The sequence below is a fragment of the Microcaecilia unicolor genome, chromosome 5 (assembly GCF_901765095.1).
Source record: "Microcaecilia unicolor chromosome 5, aMicUni1.1, whole genome shotgun sequence".
NCBI lineage: Eukaryota > Metazoa > Chordata > Amphibia > Gymnophiona > Siphonopidae > Microcaecilia > Microcaecilia unicolor.
This window is the reverse complement of record NC_044035.1, coordinates 181,449,643-181,474,785: the sequence shown is the minus strand read 5'-3', so window position 1 is coordinate 181,474,785 and position 25,143 is coordinate 181,449,643. Positions and strand designations below refer to the sequence as shown.

At 43.9% G+C, this 25,143-nt stretch overlaps 1 protein-coding gene across 1 annotated transcript in view; it reads left to right on the top strand.

The window, feature by feature from the left end:
* The first annotated feature begins 984 nt into the window (after positions 1 to 984).
* LDHD (lactate dehydrogenase D) overlaps positions 985 to 25,143 on the top strand; it is a 112,092-nt gene continuing 87,933 nt past the window's right edge. Inside the window, exon 1 of the mRNA XM_030203636.1 lies at positions 985 to 1,256. Within this exon, the coding sequence (XP_030059496.1) occupies positions 1,161 to 1,256 (96 nt within the window). The 5' untranslated portion in view covers positions 985 to 1,160. The remainder of the gene's footprint in view (positions 1,257 to 25,143) is intronic.

Sequence of the window (25,143 nt, the reverse complement as noted above, 5' to 3'; positions counted from 1 at the left end):
ACCCCCTCTTTACTCCTGACCCCCCCCCCATCTGTAGAACCCCTAGTTTAGTGATATTCACTCCCAACCCTCGAGGGCTTCAACAGGTCGGGTTTTCAGGATATCCCTAATCAATATGCAAGAGAGAGATTTATATACAATGGAGGTAACTTACATGCAAACCTTTCCCATATATATTCATTTGGGATATCCAGAAAATTTGACTCACTAGGGGCCCTGAGGGACTGGGATTCAATATCATTGCCCTAGCTCCTCACTGTTGCCCTAGATCAGATGTGGGCTGTGGCATTCTCTCAGTCTCTACCACTACCCCCCCCCCCCCCCCCCCCCCACACACACACACACTTTACAAGTAAGGGAAGAGACTGGGTGACCTCACTGCAGGAACTGTAAGCACCAAAGCACCTGAGTCCCTATATTTAGGAACCTGTGAGACAACCCATTGTACACTGGGGGAGCGCAGCATGTATGTTAGCATTGGGGTTGGTATAGAAACCTGCAAGGGGGGACTGGCAAGGTGGATCATCTCCCTTTCATTTGTAATAAATAATTAATTTGTAGCTATTTCTATAATTTTGTTTTTAGATACCCATTATTTTTTTGTCTCCTGCCACCCCAAAATATATTTTCCATGGGCATCCCTGGATGGGAAGTCTGGCTGGATACACTATACATCAGCAGCAGCAGACGGGCAAAGGAGGCGCCCAATTTTGAAGCTGCACAAGGCAGCCAGAAACCTTACATTGACACTACTCTGACAAGATTTATTTTTGTCCTTCCCTAGATCACAACGAGGCAGCTGCCAGTAGCAGAGAGAGAGAAAGCTGAAGATACAATAGAACAAACTTGTGAATTATTTCCCTTTAACCTTCCCTTGTGATAGTACAATACTGTGTGACTAAGTGACAATTGACTGGTCTGCCTTAACCAGTGCCACCTTAACACACTTATGCTCCCCGGACGGCCTTCCTTGTTTAGGGTCACTCACAGGAGGCTATTGCTTTCTCTTTCTGAGAACTCCCAGTTGCGGTTGCCTGACGATCCAGCTCCGAGATTTGCCTCTTGCACAGCTCCTCGCCTGTCTCTTCTGCCTTTTAATCTTGCGTTTCTTTCGGTGTCTGCTGCCTTGACTGCGATCTGCCTGTACCGGGGAGCCTGGCATGGTCCTACGGCTTATCCAGAGGCTATGGGGAGGCCTCCAACCCGGTGCGAACAGCTACAGGCAAAGCAGGAGGGTCTACAGCCTCCAGCATCAGGTCAGTCTGTCTCCTAGTGCAGGGGAGAGGTCGGGATCCCTCGTAGGTACCTTGACGTTTTCCCCAAACCCCGAGAGCTGCATTCCACACCACTCTACTATAGAATCTAGTAGCTCTCTCATTGTGTACTTGGTTTGGCAGCAGGAAGACTCAGGCATTTTGAGTCTTTGCAGCCTGCATTTTGCTAGGGAGGCTTGGGCGTTTGTCTTTTGTCCCCTTTTTCCCCCTCTCCAGACAGCATGCCCAGGTGGGTAGCTTGAAGAGTCCCAGGCTCCCAGCAAGTCAGAGGAGCACCTCCTACAAGATGATTCCTCAGGAAGGGGGCGGTGGAGGGAAGCACCTAGGTAGCAGCAGTCTCCTGCAGAAATAGGTTAATTCCTCCTTAACTAGGGTTTTGTTTTGGGGTTTTTTTTTTTTACCCATTCCTGTTGACTAGAGAATTAAGAAAACTAACTTGTGAAGTTTCTGTAGGTGGGAAGAGTTGCATGTTATCCTGATTTTTGAAAATCAGTTCCCACTGCTCTTGATGGCCGTCGATAACCAGTTCCTTTCTGTGCTCAGGTGTGGCTTACCTGCCAGCTTTGCAACAACACTGAATTGCTTTTCAGTTGCTTTATTGAAAATTTGCACAGCATGTGCAAAAAGAGAATTACAAGTATTTTTGTGAATTAAAAACCTAGCGGTCCTGATCTTTTTTTAAAGCAGTAGGTTTCAAAATCCAAATGAAGTAGGCCCTAGTAGTGATTTTCAAAAATATTTGTTCTCACTGGTGGCAGCATTTACAGCTGTGGCTGGGGTTTTTACCAGGCAGAGGACATGGAAGAAAGAACAAACAGAAACTTCTGCCTGCTAGGATACAGGGTTCCCTCTGTACCCACCATCTTCTCTAACTAGGGGTTACCATATTTGCAGAGATAAAAAAAAAAAAAAAAAAAAAGAGTACAGAAAAAATAAAAACGGTTGTTACCTTTGGTAAAGAAATATTTAATCCTAGCCTTTAGTTAATGAACACAAATCAAACAGTGACTTATAAAACTTCAGGATTTGAGTTTGAGCCCAAGCATACTTATCAGAAGAGCACATATTCCTCAGCAACTTTGGCTGGCTTCTGATATATCTTTACATGACATATGCTTAAAGTTGTGCAGCTCAAACAAAATTCCTTTGACAGATTCAACCAGCAGGGAAACAGAGAGGAGAGATCAGCAATGCCTTTCCCTCTTTTCAGTACCCCCACTGACTAATAGGCCACAGATGGTTTCTCTCATCAGTGGATAGGTGTGTTGGTCATAGGCACATAAAAGAAAAAGAATTAAAAATCCTGGAGGACATATGGTAATCTTATCTCTAACTGACCCCATCCAGTGCTCATTCTCAAATAAATTCAGATTTAGGAAACTGTATAGGCATGAGAATTTGTACGTTTTGACAAAGTAATATATATTAGGGTTGATAGTCAGCCAGCGTGTCCAACACTTAATATGTATATTTAGAAAAGCTGTATGTATAAGGAAGCAGGAATTTTGAATTTATTTCATGCCTTTTTCAGGTTAATTACATTCAGGTATTGGGGGGAAGGCTTACAAATTTGTGAGGTTAATGCAGAAAGCCATGTGCTGATGGATGAGTACACAGATTAGCAAGAAAATATTCTGCAGTGCTGCAGTAATGCAAATTCAAAGTGCACAGAACTTGTGTGCTAATCACGGAAAGCCTGCTGGACATATGCGCACAAAGGTTCTACAATAAGGACAGCTTCACTGCATGCAGGGGCAGATTGCGGGTGGCCTGGGCTCCCTGCCCAGCCGCTGCCCAACATCTCCTTCCGCCCCTGCTACTCCGGTCCTACCTGAGGAGTCCTGGTGGCCTTGGCGGGGGGAGGGATGTTCTTTCCTGCCCTCTGTGCTGCTTCTACCTCCGTGTTTTCAAAATAGCAGCTGAGACTTCCCGTGGTATTCTCGCGGTTCTGGACAGTCTCGACTGCCATTTTTAAAATACGGTGGTGCCGGGCAGAGGGGGGGAACAGTGGCAGCCTAGTGGGCCGGGCAGGAAAAGATATGTGTCTCTCTCCCCCCCCCCCCCCCCCCCATAGAGGCCACTAGATCTCCAGCGGCGTGCCGGGCATCCGGGCAGAGCCTCTGGGCCCTCAGGCACTGCCCGGTTGCCCAAATGGTCAGTCCGCCCCTGAAAGTTTTCTTCACATACGCATGCAGTGAAGCAGCTGTTACCTTTGTGCACAGCGGTTACTTCCATTCTGTCTTTTAAAGTTGCAGGTACTTGCTTTGGTTGTAGAAAAAAAACTGGTAGTAAATCTTTTTGACACCCTTCTACACTGCCTTGGATTTGATAGTGAATTTCTTGCATTGTGCACGCATTAAATCGCCTATTTACTACTGTGCATTATGGAGGAACACCTAATGGCCTCATCATTCATGCTAATGTACTGTGCGTCCATGTGTATCGTGCAAAGTTAACTGCCACAGTGAATCACTTTAAGAACATAAGAATAGCCATACTGGGTCAGACCAAAGGTCCATCTAGCCAAGTATCCTCCTTCCAACAGTGGCCAATCCAGGTGAAAAGTACATGGCTACCACAGAGGAACCTTGTCTCTGAGTCTTTCTCAGAAGCAAAGCGCTAGTGAGCCCTGGCTGTGGGCTTGTGATGCTGGACAGGAGCCACAAGAGGGCCCTCAGCACATGAGAGTACCCTTGGGGGATTACATCATTTAACCCTAACCTCTATTTTCTGTCCAATAACCAATTCCTAATCCATAGAAGGACATTGCTTCCTGTTAACTTTTTAATTTTGTCAGGAATCTCTCATAAAGAACTTAGTCAAAAGCTTTCTGAAAATCTAGATACACTACATCAACCAGCTCACCTTTATCCACGTGTTTATTCATGCCTTCAAAGAAATGAAGCAAATTGGTTTAGGCATTATGCATTTCTGCATTATGTGGCCAGTAAGGTGCATGCTTACCTTGTCACTGTATGTGGCTATTCACAGTGGCTTCCTGCATCAGCCCCTAAGTTTGTACTTGAGACATTGGAGGGTTAAGTGATTTGTCCAAGATTGAAAGGAGCAGCAATAGGATTTGAACCCTGGCTTCCCTGGTTGTTACTCACTATATTTATGCGTTCCTTAGGATCAACTTACACAAAGTACAATCTCACTGAAAAACTAACCAAAAGAACTATACTACTTGTGTCTGTGTAATCTTTTACGGAGGAAAAAGCCTCAACAGCCTCCTCAGTTCAGCTCTACAGCTCTTAATTGCCCAGAGTTCTTGCTGTCATCATTGGCAAAAAAAAATCTCCATTTCCTACAAACTCATTTACTGTTTGTTATTTAATGAATTAAACCAGCACTTATCTTTCTTCTGCGTTCTAACCGTTGTCGCTTTGTCTTTCCACTCCACGGCCGACGTTGGCCAAGGTTTCGGTATTCCTTTCCTGCCTCAGGGTCTGTAGTACTGGCAACTCTGTACAAAACAGCAGTAGAGTTAAAGTAAGAATATCTTCCACTAATCACTAAAGTATACCGTTCTATCTGCGTTCCTCACTTCACTTCTACTTAATGTTCTCTCTGGAAGTGTCACGCTGTTTCCTGCTTCCTTTTATACAGTGACGTCTGACGTCATCTCTTTTCTTCCTCCAATAGCCTCGTTCAGAAAAAGTGAACCCATTCAATTCTGTTATTTAACCCCCTAGGGTGTACAGTCTGTAATCGATAGATTCATCTTTGTTCTTGCTGTAATAACACCAGTTTTTTTAATCTCCTCCCCTGGTGCTAAACTCAACCTTTTGTAGCACTATACATCGGAGAGACTCGAACTCATGTCCCTCTTCTCTTCAGTGCGCTGCCAAAGGTGCTGTCAGTTTTTTAATGTGTATATTGCTTTTGTGTTCTCCCAATTACTGGTGTTACCATCTAATCACTGCTAAACTTGTTTAGTTCCATTCTTTCTATACAGGATTTATACCACGCATTTTTAAATTCTGTTACTGTTTTCATCGCCACCACCTCCAGTGGGAGGGCATTCCAGGTAGATACCACCCTCTCTCTGAAAAAGTACTTGCTGACTTTATTCCTGAGTCAGCCCTCTTGCAACCTCAATTTATGTCCTCCAGTTCTACCACCTTCCCTTCTCTGGAAAAGGTTTGTTTGTAGATTAAAACCTTTCAAATATTTGAATGTCTGTATCATGTCACCCATGTTCCTCCTTTCCTCCAGGGTATATCATTTATTTGTATTTACTATACCACACAAATCTGACAGAGCAAGATGGTATACAATCTAAAAAAAATTAAAGATGGAAAAGAACTGCAATTCAATTGTCAGGCAAGAAAACAGCAATCATACACGTATACAATTTCTGGCAGAGGAAGCAAACAGGAAGGAGAAAGGTGGAGGAAAAGAAGACAGAAAAAACTGGAGAAAAAAAAGAGTTGTCAGACTCAGGCCACATCAAATGGGATGCCAAAAGCCTGGGAAAAAAACTGGGTTTTGATGAGTGATTTAAACCTAGTCAAAGATAACTCACTTTGAGTGATCATAGAATATACGTTGGAGTATAAGGAATAGTGAGGGCAGACTGAAATAAGATCGTATTGCTCAAAGCTGTCTCAGCCCACAAAAGGAAGATTTGACGGTGGAAGAAATATGCTGATTAAACAAGAGATGGGAGCCAAGTGTGACCTCAAGATAATGGAAGAAATCAACTGGTAGTATTGAGGAGCTGGGAGGGTACAAAAGAATGATGCAAGTCACCGTTTTTTTTGGTGTTCAAAATAAGACAATGGGTGGAAAGCCAGCTACCTACTGAGTCCATCAGGATTGGAGAATATTTAAGGATGGAGCCTCAAGATCGGTACAGTAGATGAGTAGGATATCATCGGCGTAAATGTACACCGAGATTGCATATTCTTTAATAACTCTAGTAAGAGGATTAAGGAACAAATTAAAGAGTAGAGGGGATAGAGTGGATCGAAAAAATGCAGTGTTGCAGTAATAGCTAGAGTCTAAAATTCGTAATGTGATACCAAACAAACAAGACTCTAGAGTAGAAAATTATCACAATAGTGTACTTAAATGTGGAGAAAAACCCTCAGAAACCTGAAACTAAACTGTCTCAGGTTTAGAGCGGGGTTACTAATGTTTTAAAGTAACTCACGCTTAGATTCTATCATCGGGAAAAAACTCCACTCAGTTGTTTACTAAATTAATGAATTAATAAAACTTTATGTGTCCATTGATTTGTTGTGTCTCATTTCAATAAAAAGAAAACACTCTCTGTCTTAATGTCCACTTTTGATATTGCTGACAGCATTGCTTGTATAAATATAAAGAAAACGCTCTTATCTTAATGTCCGACGGGGGCCACTGCCGTTTCTCCTTTGCAACAAGGCTTCCTCAGGAACTAAGCGTTGAATCGCGATGCTGTGATTCTGTGAAAATCAAGAAGTGAAACTAAGAACAACATAAAGTATGTAAAGCGCACAACTTTAGGCAAGAGTTCTTGGGTCGGCTTACAGCTAAAGCGGAGCACCAAACTTCTCAAAATGGCGTCTCAGCGTCTTTGGTATGTCAGCTGACATTTATAGAAATTAGAGGCAGTTAACATTGCTCACGGGCTGGTGAATTGAAAAATTGACTGGAAAATGCCTAACTAGTAGGCTAGTAAAAAACATGCCAGTCAATAGAGCTGTTGAGACCATTGGGTTCAACAGAGTTCAAATTGAAAATCCACTCTGCCTCTTTTCTTTGTAATTTTAACTTGCGGTTTCCTCCTCTATATGATGGATCTATTCTATCGATGACATAACATTGTAGATCCTCAAACTTATGATTGTTAATCATGCAATGTTCCACCAAAGGTTCTTTAATGGCTGACCTACGAATGTTGGAATGATGTTCTAATATTCTTATTTTCAACATTCTAGTGGTCATCCCAATGTATAATTTGTCACAGGGACAACTGATTACATAAACAACATGATCTGAAAGACAATTAGTGAAACGACGAAAGACATAGTGTTTGTTAGTCTTTGGAATGTATATTTGCTTAACCTGTTTGGTGATAGGACAAATGGGGCAAAGCCCACATTTGAAATGACCATGTATTGCCTTCTTGTCTGATGTTCTAATAGATTTAAGATCTGCAGGACTGATCCGCTCTTTAAGATTGCTACATCTGGCATAAGCAATCCGTAAGTTGCTGTTTCTGAAGGCAGGAATTGATTGTACAATATCCCATCTGTTTTTGATTAACCTTGCCACAGAGGGACTGTCTTCGTTGTATTGCATAACCATGGTGCAAATTTCTTCGTCATTTTTATCACAGGTTGTAGTTTTTAAGAGCAATTCTCTATCGTTGAATTTTGCTCTTTGATATGCTTTATGGAGTGTCGATTTTGAGTAGCCTCTGTCAGCCAAATCAACTGTTAATTTTTTGGCTTGTTGTTTAAACGTGGAATGTTCCGTGCAGATGCGTCTTAGTCTCAGCATTTGAGAGTAGGGTAAACTCTTCTTTAAATGTACTGGGTGACAGCTTGAACTGTGAAGAAATGTGTTCCTGTCTGTACTTTTTTTATATACCTGAGTGACAAAATGACCATAGGTTAATCTCACTTCAACATCAAGGTAGTGTATCAATTCCATTGAATGTTGTTCTGTGAATTGAATATGTTCGCTACAACTGTTGAGCCATGTCATGAAATTTTTGAGTTCCATGGATGAACCTCCCCAAAGCATGAAAACATCATCTATATAACGCCACCATGTGATGATGGCCTCAGAGAAGGGGGAGTGGTCAATCCATTCTCTCTCAAATTCTGACATGTAGAGGTTCGCAATGGAGGGAGCGAAAGTGGCCCCCATTGCTACTCCACTAGTCTGCAGATAGAACTTGTTGTTAAACACGAAATAGTTTTCTTTTAATGCAATTCTTGTGAGATTTAATAGAAAATCTGTTGGAATTTGATGTGGTCTTTCCCTGTTTTCGAGTGTGTGGTGTACAGTTACTAGCGCATCGGCTTGGGGAATAGAGGTGTATAACGAGCAAACGTCAAGGGTTACCATAATTACCTTGCTCGTTATACACCTCTATTCCCCAAGCCGATGCGCTAGTAACTGTACACCACACACTCGAAAACAGGGAAAGACCACATCAAATTCCAACAGATTTTCTATTAAATCTCACAAGAATTGCATTAAAAGAAAACTATTTCGTGTTTAACAACAAGTTCTATCTGCAGACTAGTGGAGTAGCAATGGGGGCCACTTTCGCTCCCTCCATTGCGAACCTCTACATGTCAGAATTTGAGAGAGAATGGATTGACCACTCCCCCTTCTCTGAGGCCATCATCACATGGTGGCGTTATATAGATGATGTTTTCATGCTTTGGGGAGGTTCATCCATGGAACTCAAAAATTTCATGACATGGCTCAACAGTTGTAGCGAACATATTCAATTCACAGAACAACATTCAATGGAATTGATACACTACCTTGATGTTGAAGTGAGATTAACCTATGGTCATTTTGTCACTCAGGTATATAAAAAAAGTACAGACAGGAACACATTTCTTCACAGTTCAAGCTGTCACCCAGTACATTTAAAGAAGAGTTTACCCTACTCTCAAATGCTGAGACTAAGACGCATCTGCACGGAACATTCCACGTTTAAACAACAAGCCAAAAAATTAACAGTTGATTTGGCTGACAGAGGCTACTCAAAATCGACACTCCATAAAGCATATCAAAGAGCAAAATTCAACGATAGAGAATTGCTCTTAAAAACTACAACCTGTGATAAAAATGACGAAGAAATTTGCACCATGGTTATGCAATACAACGAAGACAGTCCCTCTGTGGCAAGGTTAATCAAAAACAGATGGGATATTGTACAATCAATTCCTGCCTTCAGAAACAGCAACTTACGGACTGCTTATGCCAGATGTAGCAATCTTAAAGAGCGGATCAGTCCTGCAGATCTTAAATCTATTAGAACATCAGACAAGAAGGCAATACATGGTCATTTCAAATGTGGGCTTTGCCCCATTTGTCCTATCACCAAACAGGTTAAGCAAATATACATTCCAAAGACTAACAAACACTATGTCTTTCGTCGTTTCACTAATTGTCTTTCAGATCATGTTGTTTATGTAATCAGTTGTCCCTGTGACAAATTATACATTGGGATGACCACTAGAATGTTGAAAATAAGAATATTAGAACATCGTTCCAACATTCGTAGGTCAGCCATTAAAGAACCTTTGGTGGAACATTGCATGATTAACAATCATAAGTTTGAGGATCTACAATGTTATGTCATCGATAGAATAGATCCATCATATAGAGGAGGAAATCGCAAGTTAAAATTACAAAGAAAAGAGGCAGAGTGGATTTTCAATTTGAACTCTGTTGAACCCAATGGTCTCAACAGCTCTATTGACTGGCATGTTTTTTACTAGCCTACTAGTTAGGCATTTTCCAGTCAATTTTTCAATTCACCAGCCCGTGAGCAATGTTAACTGCCTCTAATTTCTATAAATGTCAGCTGACATACCAAAGACGCTGAGACGCCATTTTGAGAAGTTTGGTGCTCCGCTTTAGCTGTAAGCCGACCCAAGAACTCTTGCCTAAAGTTGTGCGCTTTACATACTTTATGTTGTTCTTAGTTTCACTTCTTGATTTTCACAGAATCACAGCATCGCGATTCAACGCTTAGTTCCTGAGGAAGCCTTGTTGCAAAGGAGAAACGGCAGTGGCCCCCGTCGGACATTAAGATAAGAGTGTTTTCTTTATATTTATACAAGCAATGCTGTCAGCAATATCAAAAGTGGACATTAAGACAGAGAGTGTTTTCTTTTTATTGAAATGAGACACAACAAATCAATGGACACATAAAGTTTTATTAATTCATTAATTTAGTAAACAACTGAGTGGAGTTTTTTCCCGATGATAGAATCTAAGCGTGAGTTACTTTAAAACATTAGTAACCCCGCTCTAAACCTGAGACAGTTTAGTTTCAGGTTTCTGAGGGTTTTTCTCCACATTTAAGCACACTATTGTGATAATTTTCTACTCTAGAGTCCTGTTTGTTTGGGATAGAGTGGATCCCTGGGGCACTCAACATGTGAAAGGTTGTAGGTCCAATGATGGAAGTGTGGTGGTTGATAATAAGACCTTGAAAGAACAATCTGTCAAGAAGAAAACCAAGTTAGTACTACTGTACCTGAAAGACCAAATGAGGACAGATGGGATAATAAAAAAATCATGGTCAATAAAACCAAATACAGCAGAAAGGTCTAACAAATCAGCTAGAGTATTTCTACCTTTATCAAAGTTGGAGAAAATTTCACTGAGAATTCTGGTCAGCACTGTTTCAGTGCAGAAATGAACTCTGTAACCTGACTGACACAGGTGAAGCGTCGATTATTTTCCAGCAAAGGATAAAAACTGATCAAGCACCACCTTCCCAAGAATTTTGGATATGAAGCCTAAATTGGAAACAGGTCGATAATGTGCAGGGTTTGTTGGGTCATGGGAGGGTTTCTTCAAGATAGGGCATACAACCACGGTATATTTGTTCAGGTCCTCAAGTCTCTCTCATACATCTTATGACACAAACCTCATTCTATTTTCGTCACTTTTCTCTGAACTGCATCATGTCTTTTTACGTCCTTCGCAAGATACAGCCTCCAAAACTGAACACAATACAAACGGGGCCTCACCAACGACTTGTACAGGGACATCAACACCTCCTTTCTTCTACTGGTTATACCCCTTTCTAATCAGCCCAGCATCCATCTGGCCATGGCCACCGCTTTGTTGCATTGTTTCATCACCTTGAGATCCTCAGACATCATCACCCCAACATCCCTCTCCTGAGCTGTGCTTATCAATCTCGCTATTCCTATTTGGTACATCTCCTTTGGATTTATGCACCCCAAGTGCATCACTTTGCACTTCTTCACATTAAATTTAAACTGTCAGACCGTTTGATGTGTGCTAAGTGCAAATTCTATAACGGCAATTGTGCATGCAATTGCCGTTATAGAATACTAGTGTAAGTCCACAGTTGCATGCTTAACTTTAGGCACATGCACCTATGCCAGTTCAAAGGCTTGTGTAAATGTTCGTGCCTAACTATAGGCAATTAGGTGTGTAACTGCTAATATTATATTACCCACGTGTGTAAGTGCCATTCATAACCCCAGTTGCATACGGTGGAGTTTGCACGAGCAATTTGCTCAACTAAGAGCAGTTATGCACATAACTAATGCTAATTAGTGCCATTGTCACCATTGAACTTTAATGCAATACCACTTTCTCAGTCCGGAAATGAACTCTCTATACCTGACTGCTTAAAGTACTCTGTCACTTATGAACTTTAATGCAATACCACTCTGTATTTCTCATTCCGATAATGGCGATCGCCACTATGGCATAATGTAAGCCACATTGAGCCTGCAAATAGGTGGGAAAATGTGGGATACAAATGCAACAAATAAATAAAATAAATAAATTATAGCCAATAATTGGTAGTTAATGCTGGATGAAATTGGAGATTCATGGGATGGGGGGAGTGTTCTATTGTGGATTAAAAACTGGTTAAAAAATAGAAAACAAGAGAGTAGGGTTAAATGGGCAGTATTTTCAATGGAGAAGGGTAGATAGTGGAGTTCCCCAGGGGTCTGTGCTAGGACCACTACTTTTTAACATATTTGTAAATGATCTAGAGATGAGAATAATTAGTGAGGTAATTAAATTTGCTGATGACACAAATTTATTTAAAGTTAAATCACAAGAGGACTGTGAAAAATTGCAAGACGACCTTACAAGACTGGGAGACTGGGCATCCAAATGGCAGATGATGTTTAATGTGAGCAAGTGCAAAGTGATGCAAGTGAGAAAGAGGAACCTGAACTATAGCTACGTGATGCAAAGTTCCACATTAGGAGTCACCGACCAGGAAAGGGATCTAGGTGTCATCGTTGATGATACGTTGAAACCCTCTGCTCAGTGTGCTGCAGCGGCTAAGAAAACAAATAGAATGTTAGGTATTATTAGGAAAGGAATGGAAAACAAAAATGAGGACATTATAATGCCTTTGTATCGCTCCATGGTGCGACCGCACCTCAAATACTGTATGCAGTTCTGGTTACCAGATCTCAAAAAAGATATTGTTGTTCTTTGGATCATGATTGCCTCTCTTGTGTTGAGCTCAAAATTTGGTGCCAGAAAAAACTGATTTTGTGTGATTCTATAAAGGGTGCACGCCTTTTATAGAATTACTTCTAGTACCAATTCCTGCAGCTAACATTAGGTGCAAGACTTACGCCTGCTGAAACCTGGTGTATATGCTGGCACCCAAGTTAGACATGTTTACCAGTATTCTATAACTATGCATGCAACTTTTTGGAACACCCCTGACATGCTTATGCCCCTCCCATGGTCACACCCTCTTTTGAGATACGCGCAATGGGTGTTATTTGCCCTGCCTTATAGAATAACATGCAGCCAGATGTGTGTGCAAATTTTAATGTCACCCAATTATTGATGGTTAAGAGCTCATTATCCAATTAATTTGCTTGCACATCTCGGCAGTGTACAGAAATTTGGCCACTACACATAGAATCTGGGGCAGTTGTGCACTTAAGTTGTCCAGTACTAACACTTGCATGCATGACCGTTATAGTTAGGTGTATAAGTGCTAGTTGGGACTAAGCAGTATTTTATAAATTTTAGTTTACAACTGGCTTACTGTATAAATGAGAGTGCATGCACAGGGAGAGATACATGGGCGGGTCCCACATTTATGCATGTAACCAGGGCCGGCTCGAGGTACCATGGTGCCCTGAGCCAACTTTTGGTTTGGCACCCTCCGATTAGCACCCCCCCCCCCCCCCGGGCCTATATTTAAAGGCAGGTTTTCCCTCCTGAATACCGACAGCATTTTACCTAACACTACCTGCATCAGCCCCTACATCTTCCCTCTGCTGCGTCCCTGTGGAAACCATGGGCGTAGTTTGACTGTTTCATTTTGGGGGGCAAAGGATGGGGCGGAGCATATTAGCATATTCATTTGTATATGTATATATTCAAATGAATATGCTAATATGGAGGAAGGAAGGAAGGGAAAAACCTGGCTTTTTGGGGGGAATAACCATAATGAATATGTATGTGATATCAAGCCAGCTCTTTCTCCCTTCCTTCCTTCCTTCCTTCCTTCCTCCTTACCCAGCACTCCCTCTTCCTCTCCAGTAGTATTTCCCCACCCCTTTCCCATACCATGCCAGTGTTGACCTTAGAAATGCATAAGCTCTATATGTAGATCCTTCAAGATGTGTCATGATTTAGGCTCTACACCCTTTCTGATGTTTTGGTGCCACCTCAGTAAGGCCAACACACAATCTCTCCACTGCAAAATGCTATACACAAACTTGTGCAAAAACACACTCACATCCTTACTAATCCATAACAGCAGTAATTCCAAGGACAGGACGAGCTACAACCTTATGTGTGAAAAGGCAGCACTGTAATTATACCAGGCTCTAAAACACCAATACACTACCTTGTGAAAAAAAGCAAAACAACAGGCTGCAAATACTACATGCTAGCAGAACACTGCACCTTGATCACACATGAAAAACACATGACACAACAGACATGACACGAGGAACCAGAAAGCAAAAAATATGAAGGCAAAATACTGAACTGGAAAGTTAACTCAAGAAGTTAGACTCAGCATGCAGCAATACCAGAAAAAATTGAAACTTACATGCAAAATATCACAGATGCACATTTCAAAAAGCTGACATTTTAATTACTACATTCTGAATAAAATACTTTTTTCTACCTTTGTTGTCTGATCATTTAGTTTTTCTATTCACTTTGGTCCCAGTGTCTTCTGTTTTATGCAGTGTCTTCTTTCCATTTGATATTTTTTCTCTCACCATGTCCACCATCCTCCTGTGTCCTTATGCGTCCTGTCTACCATGCAAGCAAAATAGCCAGGCTGCTGTAGAGGTGGGATGAACAGTGACAGTGGAGGCAGTAGTTGCAAAGGACAGAAGCAGCAGCTGCTGTGGGGGTGGGGCTGGAAATGGCAGCAGAAGCGGTCATGAGGGTGGGGCCAGAAGTGATGGCAGTGAGGGTTTGATGAGAAACCACTGGGAAGACTGGAAGTGGGAATGCTGGGACTAGCTTCAGCCTGCAGGGCCTGAGAACATCAATATTTGAGGAAAGAGAGAGATACAAATAGTGGGGACCAGCTGGAGGGAGAGGGAAACTGGCTAGCTCATGTGGGTTGGCTGGAGGGAGAAAGGAAGACTGACTGACTCATGGGGATTGGCTGGAGGGAGAGAGGGAGACTGACTGATTGATGGGGATTGGATGGTGAGAGAAAAGAAGACCAACTGACTGATGGGGATTGCATGAAGAAAGAAAAGAAGACTAACCAACTCATGGGGATTGGCTGGAGGGAGAGAGGGAAACTCATTGATTCATGGGATTGGTTGGGAGAGAGGAAGAGGAAGGGAGATATGGATGACTAGGGGGTCCATCAAGAATAGTGAGGATGAACTGGTGGTCCTTGAACATTTTTTGAGGTTAATAAGCAATCCAGTCAGACAACCAACAAGGTGAACGGTGACGGCTGCGCGGGGGAGTGGAAATCAAGATTAACCAAATGGCTTCCTTACTTACAGTGGACTATAGGCTGGCTGGCTCACTCCACTCCGGAAGTTGCAGCGGCGAACGGATGGGCGTAAAAGCAGCAGCAAGCATCCAGGCTCGACTCCGTCCTTCGCTTCCTGCCCTCTCTGCGTCCCGCCTTCCTCTGATGTCATTTCCTTTCGGGCAGGCGGGATGCTGAGAGAGGGCAGGAAGCGAAGGACGGAGTCGAGCCTGGATGCTTGCTGCTGCTTTTACGCCCGCCCGTTCACCGCTGCGGACAAGAAGATGAAGTCGTCATCGTCGTTTGGGGGGGGGGGCATTGCCCCCCTCACCCCCCCCCCCAGTCTACGCCCATGGTGGAAACAGGAAGTTATGTCAAAGGAGGGTCTGGGTCACGGCAGAAGGAAGATGCTGGAGCTGATGTGGGTAGTGTTAGGTGAAATGCTGTCTGTGTTTGGTAGGGGAAAACGTCCTTTAAAGGTAGATGGGGGAAAGAGGCCTGAGACAGAAGGGGATTGCTGGCTCTTCATTTTTTCCCCGCATACGCAATGCTGCCAAGTATGGGCCAGTTTAACCTATAGGGCCAGTGACATCACAGGCCCAAGCATTTGGTGCCCTTTATCTCTGGCACTGTGGGCCAGAGCCTCACCTTCCATAGATTAAGCCATGTTATGCGCAGAAGTGCCAAATGTAGACATGTGCATTTATACCTGCTATTGATATGGTATAATGAGTCCGCCTGAATCCTGGCATATAAATGCTAACACGCTAATATTCCATAATGGCATCTAGCCTCCCAGATGCCGTTATACAGTTAGGGGCCAATATTCAAACTGCGGGAGGCAACCCAGCTAACTCTTGCGGTCGGCAGTGAGACGGATATTCAATGCCGGGCCATTTCCGGTGACGAGCATTGAATATCTGGTTTACTTTTGGCCGGTTTAAATTTAACCGGCCATGCCAGTATTCAGTTCTTGCCGGTTAAGTTTATAGCAGCCAAAGATAGGCCTGTTCTTTGGGCGGCCCAATTTGGTTGCCAAACTTAGCTGGCGATGCTCTAAATATTCGTAGATAGCTGGTTAAGTGTTGTTTAACTGGCCAGGAACGGCTCCTGGACGGTTAAATGGCGCTGAATATCGGTAGGGTTAGTGCTTAGTGCTCTGCATCTTGGCACCTAACATTTGACAACCTTTATAGAATGACCCCCTAATTCTATAATTTTGCACGCTCTCATTTTTGTGCTTAGCATGCAGAATTGTGCTCACAGGTTATAGAATACTGCCATTAAGGTCAGACAGACAGCAGGGCCACAAGAACTTTCCTAAGTTCCTTTAGTACCCTCAGATGCATCCCATCTGGCCTTATTGCTTTGTTTACTTTTATTTTGGTTAACCCTTCACAAGTAGTCTTCTTAAAATTGAGATCTACCTCACTTTCATCCATCTTAAATAGGGCAGAAATCATTTTGCTACTGTTTTTTAGTTTCCATCTTCTTGCCCTTCAGGGTCGTCTAGGTTTATCTCATGCCTTTTGAATTCCGTGTTTAAATATCTATATTATGTCTTCCTATCTCTCCTCTCCTGTAGGGTATGTATATTTAGGCCCTCAAGTGTCTTGTCATATGCCGGATCACTTCCAGTCTTTTTATATCCTTACTGTGCCCTCCTCCAGTCTTTTTATATCCTTATGAGATACAGCCTCCAAAACTCAGAAGATGAAGCCTCATCAAAGTCCTTTTACAGGGCAGGGCCAACTTAACCATTAGGTGAACTAGGCACACCTTAGGCAAGTTCTGGGGGGGTTGCAAGAATGGCTGTATTCAAGGCAAAACAGCAGGTCCTGATAGCCACACAGATGGTAAAAAAAACATCAGCATGTACAAGGAAGCTGGATAGTTTTCAGATAGCCCCTTTACCTAGATAAATGGCTTTTGGAAATTGTCCTCATTATGTAAATATATACAAAATAAAGTATGATGTCCATTCTGGAAAGAAACTGTTGAAGCAGACATGGTTGGAAGGTGAAGCAAGAATTTTACTAGTACTTAAATTAAATTGATATCCAACACTGCCATGTTTTGCCTGGCCTGGGCTGCTTCAAGGGCAAAACATACTGTAGGACAAATAAAACAGCAAGAATAAATGTAAAATTATAAATATGCATAAGATGACAAATACATGTATTCATGTGATTTTATGGCTATAATCTATTCAGGAAGGACAAGGTAGAAAAAAAGGAGGGATGGCATTATACGTTAAAAATAATATTAAAGTGACAGAATCAGTGGCGTAGCAAGAGGGCTGCCATCCGGGGTGGTTCACCGTTGCACCCCCCCCCCCCGGGTGCAGCACGATGACACCCCCCCCCCTCAGCGCATCAACACCCCCCCCCCCCGACCCAGTGCCTGCCCTCCTCAGCTCCCTCCAACCAGCTGAGCACCCTACCTTTAAAGAAATTTCGGAAACCGTGGAGAGGCGAGGCGCAGCGCCTCGCGCCTGCAAGTAAAAGAAGCGAGGATCGTCATCGGGCCTTCCCTCACGCTTTCTGTCCCGCCCTCCACTGACGCAACTTCCTATTTCTGCAGGGGCGGGACAGACAGCGTGAGGGAAGGCCCGATGACAATCCATGCTTCTTTTACTTGCAGGCGCAAGGCACTGCGCCTCGCCTCTCCACGGTTTCCGAAATTTCTTTAAAGGTAGGGTGCTCAGCTGGTTGGAGGGAGCTGAGGAGGGTAGGCACTGGGTCGGGGGGGGGGGTGTCATCGTGCTGCACCCGGGGGGGAGCTGGCAGGGAGCACCCCAACCCCCGAGCGGACACCCGGGGCGGACCGCCCCTCCCGCCCCCCCCCTTGCTACGCCACTGGACAGAATTGCAGGACATATAGGGTAAGGAAGAAGCACTGTGGGTTATTCTGGAAAGAGAGAATGGAAAATGTGTTTACATTGGTGTGATATACAGGCCTCCTTCACAGTCAGAAGAAATGGACAGAAGTTTAATTGAAGACAGTAACAAAATAACTAGGGAAGGGGAAGTACTACTGATAGGTGATTTTAATATGCCAGACGTTGATTGGGGAGTCCCTGCTTCGGGGTCTTCTAGAAGCAAGGGGATCTTGGATTCTCTGCAGGAAAAATTGTTCTAGCAGTTGGTAATGGAACCCACGTAGGATGGAGCTATTCTAGACCTGGTGTTTACAGACGGTTTCTGATGTTACGGTGGGAGATCATTTGGCATCTATTGATCACTGAATGGTGCGGTTCAATATTATGACACAAGAAGAGAGGACTTATTCAAGATTGAAGATCCTAGACTTCAAAAGAACAACCTGATTCTCAGAAGACTGTGTTCGTGAGGAGCTAGCTAAACTAAAAATAGACAAAGTGATGGGGCTGATGGAATATACCCGAGGGTACTCAAGTAACTTGGAGGTGTTCTGGCGGCTATCAGGCTTATTTTCGAAAGTGATCGCCGGGCATCTTCCGACATAAATCTGGAGATGGCCAGCGATCTCTCAAAAGTGGTGAAATCGGTATAATCGAAAGCTGCTTTTTTGACACCATCGCCGCTTTCCCGTCGCCAAGCTGATGAAAGTTCAAGGGGGCGTATCAGCGGCGTAGCGATGGCAGGACATGGGTGGGCATGGGCATGGCTACCAGGTGGCTGGCTTTTGTGGATAATGGAAAAAAAAAAAGCGGTGTTAATCAGTATTTCGCTGGGTTTACTTGGTCCTTTTATTTTCACGGCCAAGCCTCAAAAAGGTGCCCCAACTCACCAGATGACCACCAGAGGGAATGGGGGATGACCTCCCCATACTCCCCCAGTGGTCACCAACCCCCTCCCACACTAAAAAAATAAAAATAAAAACCTTTTTTGTCAGCCTCTATGCCAACCTCAAAAGTCATACCCAGCTCCCTGACAGCAGTATGCAAGTCCCTGGAGCAGTTTTTAATGGGTGCAGTGCAGTTCAGGCAGGCAGACCCAGGTCCATCCCCCCCCCCCCCCCTACCTGTTACACTTGTGGTGCTAAGTGTTCAGCCCTCCAACCCCCCCCCCCCCAAAACCCACTGTACCCACATGTAGGTGCCCCCCTTCACCCTATGGTAATGGTGTAGAGTTGTGGGGAGTGGGTTTGGGGGGGATTTGGGGGGCTCAGCACCCAAGGTAAGGAAGCTATGCACCTAGGAGCTATTTGTATATATCTTTTTAATTTTTAGAAGTGCCCGCTAGGGTGCCCGGTTGGTGTCCTGGCATGTCAGGGGGACCAGTGCACTACAAATGCTGGCTTCTCCCACAAGCAAATGCCTTGGATTTAGCCGGGGTTGAGATGGCCACTTTTAGTTTCCATTATCACTGAAAAACAAAACCAGCGATCTCAAACCCGGCAAACTCTGGCATTTGGCCGGGCCAAACCACATTATCAAAAGAAAAGATGGCCAGCCCTCTTTTTCGATAATAAGGTTCGGCCAGCTGTTTGCAGCACCGCCAAAATAGATCGCCGGCAATCTTATTTCGCCGGTGCCGTTCGATTATTCACGTTGTCTAACCTCTTCAGTGCTTCTTCTTTAGAGTCTGGAGTGGTCCTGGAGGACTGGAGAAGGGCAAATGTGGTCCCTCTGTACAAGAGTGGAAAGGAGGAGGTTGAGAATTACAGACCAGTCAGTCTGACCTCAGTGGTGAGTAAACTAATGGAAATGCTGCTAAAGCAGAGGATTGTGAGGTTTCTCCAATCAAATGGACTTCAGGACCTGAGGCAGCATGGTTTCACTAGAGGCAGATTTTGTCAGACAAATCTGATTGATTTCTTTGACTGGGTAACCTAACAGTTGGACGAGGAAAGGGCATTAGATGTGGTGGTCTTAGATTTTAGCAAACCTTTGACACAGTTCCACACAGGCGACTGATAGATAAACTAAGTGCCCTCAGAATGGGACCTAAATTGACTGACTGGGTTAAAAACTGGTTCAATGGAAGGAGATAGAGGGTAGTGTTTGCTCTAAAGAAAAGTATGATATCAGTGATGTAATGCGGGGATCTGTCTTTGGGCCGTCTCTTTTTAACATCTTTGTGAGTGATATTGTGGAAGGTTTGTCTCTTTGTGGATGATACCAAACTCTGTAATAGAGTGGAACTTGGAGGGTGTGTATAGGATGAGGAAAGATCAGGGCCGGTGCTAGGGTCTCTGCATAGGCGGTCGGTGGCCCAACTGTTTGGGGAGGCTAAAGGGGGCGGGGTTAGGGGTGGAGCCAGGGGCGGAGCTTATAGCCACAATTAGCAGAAAAAAAATAAGTAAAACTAAAATAGTCACAATTAATACCTTTTATTAAATTTAGATATTAGATATGTATCATATGTCAAAGAATAAAGTGGTTGCTCAAAGCATATACTAACCACAATCGCTCAACTGTAAAACACTATGCACAAATTTGTGCAAAAACACACTCAGAACCTTACTGTACCATAACACTAGGCAGACCCTAATACACCAATATACCACCCATATGGAAAATGCAGACTATATGAAACAAGGGATCATAATATCACAATTCTCATGTAGAGCCACAAAACACCCTTTTAGGGTGGATAGTGTTCACAATGAGCTCCTTTTATTAACGACTATATGTAGATCCTTCAAGAGGTAGTGTGTCATGATTTAGGCTCTAAAACCCTTTCCAATGTTTTGGTGCCACCTCAGTAAAGCCAATACACAATCTCTCCACTGCAAAACACTATACACAAACTTGTGCAAAAACACACTCATAACCTTAGCAAACCATAACAGCACTAATTCCAAGGACAGGACGAGCTACAACCTTATGCGTGGAAAGGCAGCACTGTAATTACTCTGGGCTCTAAAACACCAGTACACAACCAAGTGAAACAAAAAAAACAAACCAAAAAGGGCTGTAAACACTACACACTAGTAGAATACTGCACCTTGATTACACATGAAAAACACATGACACAACAGATATGAAGGCAAAACTGGAAAGTTACCTCAAGAAGTCAGACTCAGCATGCAGCAATACTAGAAAAATTGAAACTTACATGCAAAATATCACAGATGCACATTTCCAAAAGCTGACATATTCCAGTTAATAAATTCTGAATAAAATACTTTTTTCTACCTTTGTTGTCTGATCATTTAGTTTTTCTATTCGCTTTGGTCCCAGTGTCTTCTTTCCATTTGATATTTTTTCTCTCAACATGTCCACCATCCTCCTGTGTCCTTATGCGTCCTGTCTACCACCTGTAGCCCTGTCGCTATCCTTTCTGCAGTTTCAGCATCTGCCCTCAAAGTGTTCCAATCCAGCCCTTAAATTCAGCAATTTGTCCTCCATCCATATCCAGCATTTCTCCCCTCCCCATGTGCATGTACTTCCTGTCTTTCCTTCCCTCCATCCATGTCCAGCATTTCTCCTCTCTCCCTTCCACTCCATCCGTGTACATCTCCTTCCTTTGTCTTTTCTTCCCTCCATACTTATCCAACATTTCTCCTGTCTTCCCTGCCCTCCACTACATCCATGTCCAGATTTCTCCTCTCTTCCTTCCCCTCCGTCCATCCATGTCCAGCACCTTCCCTCTTTCTCTTCTACCCTTCCATCCAGTGTCATCCCTCTTTCTCTCTCCATCCTTCTACCCATTACCCTCTCCCAATCCTTTTGTCTATTGTCTCCCTCTCCTTCCATCGTCTCCCTCTATCTCCCCTTCCTTCTAAACAGTTCTCTCTCTCGACCCTTTTCCATTCAGCATGTCCTCTCTATCCCCATCCTTCCAGTGTCTTTCCTCTTTCACTCCCTACCCTTAAGTCCAGTGTCTTCCCTCTTTTTGCCCCCTCCTTCCCGCATTTTCCCTCTTTCTCCCTCCTTTCATTCAGCATTTCTCCGTCTGACAGCTAGGGTCTCCCCCAGTAGCTTCTCTCTCTCTCTCCTGCCCATGTCCCTTCTTTCTCTCCCCATCTTTCCACTAATCTCTCTCTCTCTACCCCTCTTCCATCCAGCATTTTCTCTCTGGCTCTCCCCTGCTCTTTTCCATGTCCCCTTTTTCTCTCCCCATCTCTCTCTCTGGCTCTCACCTGCTCTTTGGCATGTCCCTGACTCTCCCCTGCACTTTTCCACTTTCTCTTTCTCTCTCCTCCAGCGTCTTCATGCATCTCTCCTCTCCTTCATGCATCCCACCTTTCTCTTGCCTCCCCTTCTTGCTTCCATCACTCTCACTCCTTTCTCCACCCCCTCCTTTTTCCCATGCCCTGCCATTGCTTTCCTTCCTCCCTCTTCCCTTTAGATGTGGCATCTCACATCCTCCTCTCTCCACCCCCCTTTCCCTTTGGTCTGGCAGCTGGCTGGCATCGCTTCCCACCCCCACCCACCAACCGGACTAGTGCAGTATCGATCTCCCCCTCCGCTTCTGTACGTCGTCTTTCAACTTTGAGGCTTTCTTCCGGTAGCGGTAGCAGCAGCAATGATGTAAGCGCTGCTTTCAGCCTGCCCCGGAAGCCTTCTCTGGACAGCATCCCTCCTACGCGGGAAGCTGTACAGAGAGTGCTTCCGGGGCAGGCTGAAAGCAGCGCTTACATCATTGCTGCTGCTGCTGCTGCTGCTACCGGAACGAAGCCTCGAAGTTGAAAGACGACGTACAGGAGCGGAGGGGGAGAAGCGACACCGCACCAGACGGGGGGGGGGGGGGGGGGGCCAAGATCGGAAGCCTCGAAGTTGAAAGCCGACATGACAGGAGCGACGGGGGAGAAGCGATACCGCACTAGACGGGGATCGCACGGTCCCCCCACCACCCCGCCCTTGCTGCACTTCTGGCTGGGGAGGCTTAGCCTCCCCAAGCCTCTTATACCGGGCGCCTATGGGTCTCTGGCACCCCCTCTGCAAACTATCAGTTGATGCCTATTCCTCCCCCTCCCCCATATCCAGCATCTTTTTTCTCTCTTCTCCCTCCCCCTTTTTCAGCCCAGTGACTTAAAAGATGAAGAACAAGTTTTTTTGTTTTTTTTACTCAGTAGCTTTTTAATTTATTTGAAAGCTTCCCATATGTAGATATAAATATCACAAAATTAAAATTGAATATCACTAAAACTGCTTAAAAAATTATTGTAGCTGGTGGAAACAGCACTAATAAAGGCTGTATTTTGTGCTCTTTTTTCTACACTGTTCTATACAATACAGTAATATATGGTCAAATTTCAATGAGGATATCCTCTTTACTGGTGGTTTCATCTTAACTGTTGTTGTAATCTGCCTTGGGAAGTCTGGTGTTATAAAGATTGGAAGTAAAATGAAACTCTCCTTTCATTGGAGCACATGGAATCACATCTTCACCTCATCTCTTTTGTACAAATGGATTATTCTGTTTTGAGTATGTTTCAGGGACAAGTAGTTTTCAGAAGTCAGAATAATAAAAATAAATATTTTCTTTCGTGCAGGTCTCTCATTTGCTTAAACATAACTAAATGGGCTATAAGCCCCTAATAGTTATGTTTAAGCAAATGACTGATCTGCATTAGTTTTCTTATATTTTGTCTTTGTGATGACTTATACTGTGCCAACCCCCTATCCCACACACTACAACCCTCCCAAGAACACCTACCTTGATCCTTGAAGGCCACCCTGGTGGTGTAGTGGCCTCTGCAGCTGTGGGGGCAGGAAAGAATCCCACTCTTTCCTGCCCTCTGCCGCTCCACTGTCTCCGCTTTGCTCTTCTGTGCTGCGGGCGACGACGCCGGGTTATCAAAATGGCTGCCGATACTGATCATGAGACAGTCCCTGCTCAGAAGAGCTTACAATCTAATCAGGACAGACAAAAAGGACAAATAAGGGAATTACTAAGGTGGGAATGATAAAACATACATTGGTACTGTGCAAGTGAATAAGGGATTAGGAGTTAAAAGCAGTATCAATTGAAGACAGCCAGAGATGGAGCTTGACGTACGGGCTCAGGAAGTCTATTCCAGGCATATGTGCAGCAAGATAAAAAGAACGGAGTCTGGAGTTGGCAGAAGAGGAGTAGGGTACAGATAAGAGAGATTTACCCGATGAACGGAGTTCATGGAGAGGAGTGTAGGGAGAGATAAGAGTGGAGAGGTACTGAGAAGCTGCAGAGTGAATGCACTTGTAAGTCAATAAGAGGAGTTTGAACTGTATGCGGAAATAGGGAGCCAATGAAGTGACTTGAGGAGAGGGCTAATATGAGCATAGGGACACTGGCGGAAGATTGAATGGCTTAGTGGGAGACCTGTGAGAAGTAAGTTGCAATAGTCTAAGCGAGAGATGATAAGAGTTTTGGTAGTGTGCTTAGAAAGGAAGGGATGAATTTTGGTGATATTATAGAGAAAGAAACGACAGGTTTTAGCAGTCTGTTGGATATGTGCAGAGAAAGAGAGAGAGGACTCCAAGATAACCCCAAGGTTACGAGCTGATGAGAGTGTTACCCACAGAGATAATGGAGGAAAAGGAGAGGTGGGTTTAGGGAGAAAGATAAGAAGTTCAGTCTTGGTCATGTTTAGTTTCAGATGACGGTAAGACATCTAGGCAGCAATGTAAGACAGGCAGGCTGATACTTGGGCCTGGATTCCTGTTGCAATTTCTGGTGTGGAGAGGTAGATCTGGGAGTCATCAGCATAAAGGTGATTCTTACAAACTATGGGATGAGATCAGGAACAGTTGCAGTGGAAAGTGAAAGATTGAGGATATGACAGATAAAAGGGATGACAGTAGGAGAGATAAGTAGATGGGTGGGAATAGGATCAGAAGAACAGATAGTCAATTTGGAGGAGAAAATAAAATGTGCAGTTTCCTCTTCGGTGATTTCAGCAAAGAAAGAAAAGGAGGGTTTATTTTATTTATTTGTAACATTTGTACTCCAATCTCTCCACTCCTCTATGCAGCACCATCTGATCATCCCTATTGTCTGAGATATTGCTCATGCTAGAATTAGACACTCCATTTTTTCTGTTTAAGGCCCAGCTTCTTAGATCTCAGTCTTCTCTGGAATGGTTTAAGACTGAACTTAAAACCTACTTCCTTTTTACAGGCTTTTCACTACCCACCGTCACTCCCTTCTTAGACTCTGGCACCAATGGGCTCTGAGATTGCTTCTCCTTCTGTTGTGTCTTACTCCCCCCCCCCCCCCCCCCTCCGCTTTCCTGTCATGACTGTTGTAGTTCTCCCCCTTTTTCCCCTCTTTGTTGTATTGTCCT